The sequence below is a fragment of the Sinocyclocheilus anshuiensis genome, unplaced genomic scaffold, assembly GCF_001515605.1.
Source record: "Sinocyclocheilus anshuiensis isolate Anshui unplaced genomic scaffold, SAMN03320099.WGS_v1.1 scaffold476, whole genome shotgun sequence".
Classification (NCBI taxonomy): domain Eukaryota; kingdom Metazoa; phylum Chordata; class Actinopteri; order Cypriniformes; family Cyprinidae; genus Sinocyclocheilus; species Sinocyclocheilus anshuiensis.
In genome coordinates this window covers 131,229-136,895 of record NW_015554139.1, presented here as the reverse complement: position 1 = coordinate 136,895, position 5,667 = coordinate 131,229, and the positions used below count along the sequence as shown (strand labels likewise).

Genomic DNA, 5,667 nt, shown 5'->3' with positions numbered 1-5,667 from the left:
AAATAGGGATTTGTGATAGGGACAAATGTGCTGTAAGTGCTAAGCAGAACCAGAGAATCTAACATTCTGGGTATAAAACACTGCCTATACCATTATTTTAATATAAAATGCCAATTCAGTTCATTAGAGAGACATAAGGAAGTCAAAAATTTCAGTCCAGGTCAAAGGATCATGTGATTTCTGCAGTAAACCTGTCAATTAAAGAGACAGTTCAGCCAAAAATATTCATTCTGTCATCATTTACTCACTCTCATGTCCTCCAAAGCCTGTATGACTTTCTTTCTTCTTTGGAATATAAAAGAAGATATTTTGAAGAATATTTAAACTGTTTTGACTATAAAATGAAAGTCAATAGGTTTGGAATGACATGACGGTGAGTATCTATTCTTTTAACCTTAGATCCACTGCAGGTTTTTAGTACACAGTGCAACAGAGTATTCACCATTACTTGAGAACTGCTGAAACTGAAGACAATATTCAGTAACACATTCATTTGTCTGAGGTTATCTGTGAATATGCTACATAATTACTCATTCTGTCCATCTTTTTGGTAATCGCTAAAAAAAAAGCATTTTAAAAGATCCCAGATCTCCTGTGACCTCAGAGAAGAGGCCACACGCTGTTCCACCACCGCTCACTGCAACCCAGTGCTCTCCAGTTTTACATCCACAACTGCCAAAATCATCAAGCGGAAGGTCCATCCTCTCTCTTCGTGTAAGGTGTGATGGCTAGTTAAAGCAGTCTCTATCTCTCAGCCTCCATGATGATACTAGCATGCTCAGCGGAGGCTTGCTGAGTCACGGCTGCCGGCCAGCCTGGTGACAGCGTTTGCGGCATGAGCTCACCTGGAGTCCATCGCCCCTGGTGACCAGGGGTTGCCGGAGGGCTCATGGCCCAGTTGGTGTGAGGAGCTGGTGACGTAGCCATAGAAGCGATGGGACTGCTGTTGCCGAAGCTCTCGGAGGCTTTAAGACGAGAGAACATGGCTAGGGCATCTGGGAAGTTGGGGGGTGTCGCTGGTGTGTTGGCTGGAGTGCACATCTGGAAACAAAGAGAGAACCTATTTAAAACTGGTACTGGTAATGGATTGTTTAACCCACAACCATCAGTTTCATAAAGCAGATTTTAACAACCATGTCCACTGAAATGGGTCATGAATTGCATTTTTTAATTATTTGATAATGTTTCCTGAGGTGCACTTATAATGTTAGTATGATTTTTACATCAAAATTTGACAATTTAGAAATAAAAGGCCATTTTCTACCCTGATTTTAGCGCTCTGATTTGAACGGTGTTGGAAGGGGCGTCAATGGAAACGCCCACTGCTATGATTGGCTGATATCTGTGCATATGAAATGAGTATTACATGAGGAGCTCTCTCAAGAACTTTTACTACATTTTTACTATTACAGCTGTTGAAATTAACTAATCATGGAGAGTGTTGATTATAGCATTATATTTAGATCTACTCTCGTCGCATGGAAGGTTGCAGTGATGAGCTTTGTAGCCAAAGACAGACTGTTGAGTGCATGAATGCAGTGATCTCATCATTGCAACTCGAGTTTTGCACTTTCACAAATTCATCATAACTAACACTGCAAACACATTGTAAATAAGAGTCATAATGCTCTACTTAGACATCACCATAGTTGAAAATAAACAATCACTTTCCTAGGATTAGCATTCTTTGGAAGGTAATGTTTTTTTTAAGTCCAGTGATCCTGTATTGCTCTTCTCTCCTTCTCATCTCACTAACGCACCAGTGGCCAGGGCCAAAGACGTGATGATGCAGAAGCAGGCATTGATCTGACTCTGCAGAGGCGGGCTTTCGTTGCACTATTATGTCATAATGTGACAAAATCTGAAACAAGTCGTTTTTTGAGCTTGGTTTCAATAAAAGCTGTTTTTGGACTAACAAGGACGTTTTGAACTCTGAAACTCACAGGGTGTTTTTTTTAGTATAATGACCTTTTACATGTCAAATCATCAAGGAAAATTTGATTTCTCAATTCATGACCCCTTGAATGGAGAATTTGTAGAATTCCAGCAAGAGTCATTCTCTGAAACAAGGAATTGAGGAAGTTGCTGAAATGTATTAGTGACTGAGGTTGTAGACCTTTGGACAAGCAGGACATGATACAATAATGATTGGCCACCTCTCCTGAGTAAACACCAGACCTGATTCACTGACACAAGTTACTATAGCAACGTTTAGTCTTTCAGAGGCCAGTTTTAAGAAGATAATCAGTGAAAAACAACACCAGTGATGTCTTTTGTGACATGTTGTGCTCCTGTTGTTCAAAACAAATTAGAATTGAAAGAATCTAAGACCCATATTTTATATATGGTTGGTCAATCGCAACACTGTAGTCAAATATTGTTTCGTAATGAATGCTAAACTGTATACATTATTACTTTTATTCAGCAAGGATATTAAATTGATCAGTGACGGTAAAACATTTATAATGCTACAAAAGATTTCAATTTTAAATAAATGCTGTTCTTTTTAACTTTATATTCATCAAAGAATCCTGGAAAAAAATGCATCACAGTTTCCACAAAATCAATAAGCAGCACAACAATCAATATTTCAAGACCATTTATTTGGTACATAGTTATGTAATAAGTAGGATAATGCACATTGAGTTGATCATTAAGTCCGTTATAATTAATTATTTCACTCAGCAGCTCTGAGGGCTTTCATACACACATACTCACTTGGTTTGGTTTAGTTTCTGTAGATGGCATAACTACACCGGCAAAAAGCACATTAGTCCATTGACAGTCATTCAAAAGCAGCCATGTCTGACTAAATATTTTCTAAATGATTTTCTAATAAATATTTTCTCTTGTAAACCACAAGCATATCATTATATTCTACCAGTGGATCAAGGACCAGCTTGTGAATAACAGCAATTAAGTTCCATCAACTGCACCAAACATCCCTCACCCTGGGACATCCTTACTGCTATGAGCTATGACAACTGAACCTCGAACCTGAAAGCTGCATGTGTAAAGGTTCCTATAAAGAGCTCACTCAAACAATTCTCTGTCATTCGAAAGTGTAACTTGTCTCTACTTTCCAGTCACAAGTCAAGTCAAACACAGATCATTCGTACTGCAAAAATCAGCCGTCATCTCACACTCTCAGGGGCCCAAACATTTTAATCAGAATCTGATTTGATTTTTTCTTCATTATCATGTTCTTTGCTTAGATGTACTGTATATGCTTAGACACTGCCTGTAGGCCTATATGAAGGAAATGTAATATTACAGTTGTTAGTAATTATAAACGCAGTCAATTGCCTGGTGACGTCACCATATGGCAGCGCCCATAAGGGTGTGACCCGCTCCCTGAAGAATAAAACAGCCTTTTCTTAAAAACTGATAAGAGTCTGAGTCTCGTGTGAGTGTACTGTACATCATAGGGCTGCACGTGAATGATGTTTATACCATTGTTTAATGCAACTGCATGCCGTATATTTATATGAAAATAAACAAGCTGAAAACACTCTAACTGAAAAACTTTTAGCGCTTTTCTATAGTATTAAACCTCAAATGTCAACTATACATCGGATTGGTATTTTCTTTAAATTATAAAAAAGTAAAAATATGAATTGTATAATAATGTTATACTAAAACTAAACATCTTAAGCACGCAGAATAATATAAGTAGACTTTGAACGACTAATTGCCGCTTTGAACGATTATGTAATTGTGGCATCCATAATTGTAATCGCGATTAGAAATTCGATTAATTGTGCAGCCCTAGTACATCATTTAAATATTTCATCATTTCAACGATGTTCATTTCACGAAGTAAACCTTCTTAATTAGCAAAAACTAGTACGTGCACTGGTAGCCTAAGTGAGAGGCAAATGAGGTGCTTTCCAAGGGTTAACTAAATTTGATTCGCTTTGGAGTAATTCCAAACAAATCCCTTTCATTTAATATATCTGTTAATGTTAATTTTTAATTATGCGTTTTTTTAAGCCAGCGAGGTTTTGAACATGCTACAGTGTGTTGCTGTCGTGTAAACAGCGCCGTGTCAAGCGCGTGCTCTCTTGTTCCCGGAATCGCCCTCCCCCATAACTTTGGACACGTTTGCAAAAACGCAAGTCCCATGAGTCCAGATCTTAAATATTAACACATTTACCTACGGGAGGCTGTATGCGCTTAAACGACAAAGTAGCGAATTTTTAAAGACATAAATGTAGCCTTCGCTAGAAACATGTCAGCCTGTGTTTATTTTTGTCTGACTCGTGGTTTCAACATGGCGGAAGTCATCATAACAGATATTAAAGGACACAATAATAAGCGACAAACAATTATACTCACCATTTGATGGCTGTAGGGAATATTAGCCTCTTGGAAAAATGTACTGAGAGCAGTCTGCAACACCATAATAAAAGAGTCAAGTAAATTCATAAATACTCGAGGAAGTAAGCAAATGTGTATTGGAAAACTTTGAACATAACATTAAGCGTAACTTTATTAACTTTTTATTACACTGAATCCCATATTTTTTTTAAATTATTATGCATTTCAATGTCTTATTTGTTTATGACTGCTGTCTGGTGCTTGTTTCGCATGAGTATAAATGATGTTTCATGCGTCAAATAAAGTAAAAGTTACTGATTTGCGTTATTTATCTACTTATTTATCTTTTTACTGTGTCACAAGACATTCAGTTTGATGTGGCCTAACAAACAAACATACCTCAAACTGCCAGTGTGAAGCTTGTAGAAGCTGCTTTGCTTGATCTGCCGCACATCCGGCTGTAAGAACAAACTGATTTATCATAACCTGATGCCTTAGTTCGTCCATATTTAATTAAGGAACCTGTGCGATTTCGTCAGTTAAAAGCTTCAGCTTGCAGTCTTTCAAAAACGCCGCACTCAAACATCAACTTGTCGACTGGAAACAAAAAATGTTGTGAATTGAACCGTCCTCCTACTTAGCGCCCGCTGTTGGACAACTGCAGTGAGCGTCAGAGAGGAACTCTGGGATTTGTAGGCCAGTGCGCAGAAACGAGAGCCTAGATAGGACTCGCTATTTAATAACAAAACAGATGATTTCCATGGATATGAAATTTGTGTTAAATTCTTACAAACATACTTTAGATCAAGCTGTCACAACTGTATCATGTTATTGGGATTTAACATTAGTTTTCAAAAACTTTTCATTATGTTTTGTAGCCTACCCCTGAGTAGGTCTATATATTGTTGTATGTGACATTCTTCACCACATCCATCAATACAATAAGTTCAGTTTTGCATTGTGTCCTCAAATCAAATAAACGTTTTGTTGCCGTGCTCGTGTCAAGTCAAGTCACCTTTATTTATATAGCGCTTTTAACAATACAGATTGTGTCAAAGCAACTGAACAGCATTAATTAGGAAAATAGTGTCAATAATGCAAAATGACAATAGTAAACACAAATTTTTCAGTTAAAGACAGTTCATCATTGAATTCAGTGATGTCAACATCCAGCTCAGTTTAAATAGTATCTTTGCAATCAAGTCAACGGTATCGCTGGAAATGAAGTGTCCCCCCCTCGTGTGTAATATTGTAATCGACTGGTCTTAAATACCTTTCTTAACAGCCATGTTACTTACCTTAAATTACCTAAATTTGTGTGTGTATATATATATATATATATATATG

At 37.3% G+C, this 5,667-nt stretch overlaps 1 protein-coding gene across 2 annotated transcripts; it reads right to left on the bottom strand.

Moving 5' to 3' along the window:
* Positions 1-315: 315 nt before the first annotated feature.
* LOC107670507 (UBA-like domain-containing protein 1) lies at positions 316-4,957 on the bottom strand. Of its 2 annotated transcripts, XM_016463136.1 has the most exons (3): positions 4,720-4,951; positions 4,339-4,392; positions 316-1,041 (listed from the first exon to the last, which is right to left on the bottom strand). In XM_016463136.1, exons 1-3 carry the CDS (start codon positions 4,825-4,827, stop codon positions 745-747), a joined length of 459 nt encoding a protein of 152 aa, XP_016318622.1. In that variant the 5' UTR covers positions 4,828-4,951; the 3' UTR covers positions 316-744. The 2 variants fall into 2 exon arrangements, with proteins under 2 accessions (XP_016318622.1, XP_016318623.1); XM_016463137.1 differs by lacking the exon at positions 4,339-4,392 and having other exon boundaries at positions 4,720-4,957.
* Positions 4,958-5,667: the final 710 nt, after the last annotated feature.

Bases quoted from the DNA above. Each gene is read 5' to 3' on its own strand.
- LOC107670507 (XM_016463136.1), bottom strand. From the start codon at position 4,827: ATGGACGAACTAAGGCATCAGGTTATGATAAATCAGTTTGTTCTTACA. The intron at 4,393-4,719 runs GTATGTTTGTTT...ATGGTGTTGCAG, and splicing joins CTTCACACTGGCAGTTTGAG to ACTGCTCTCAGTACATTTTT. The intron at 1,042-4,338 runs GTGAGTATAATT...CTTTGTTTCCAG, and splicing joins TTCCCTACAGCCATCAAATG to ATGTGCACTCCAGCCAACAC.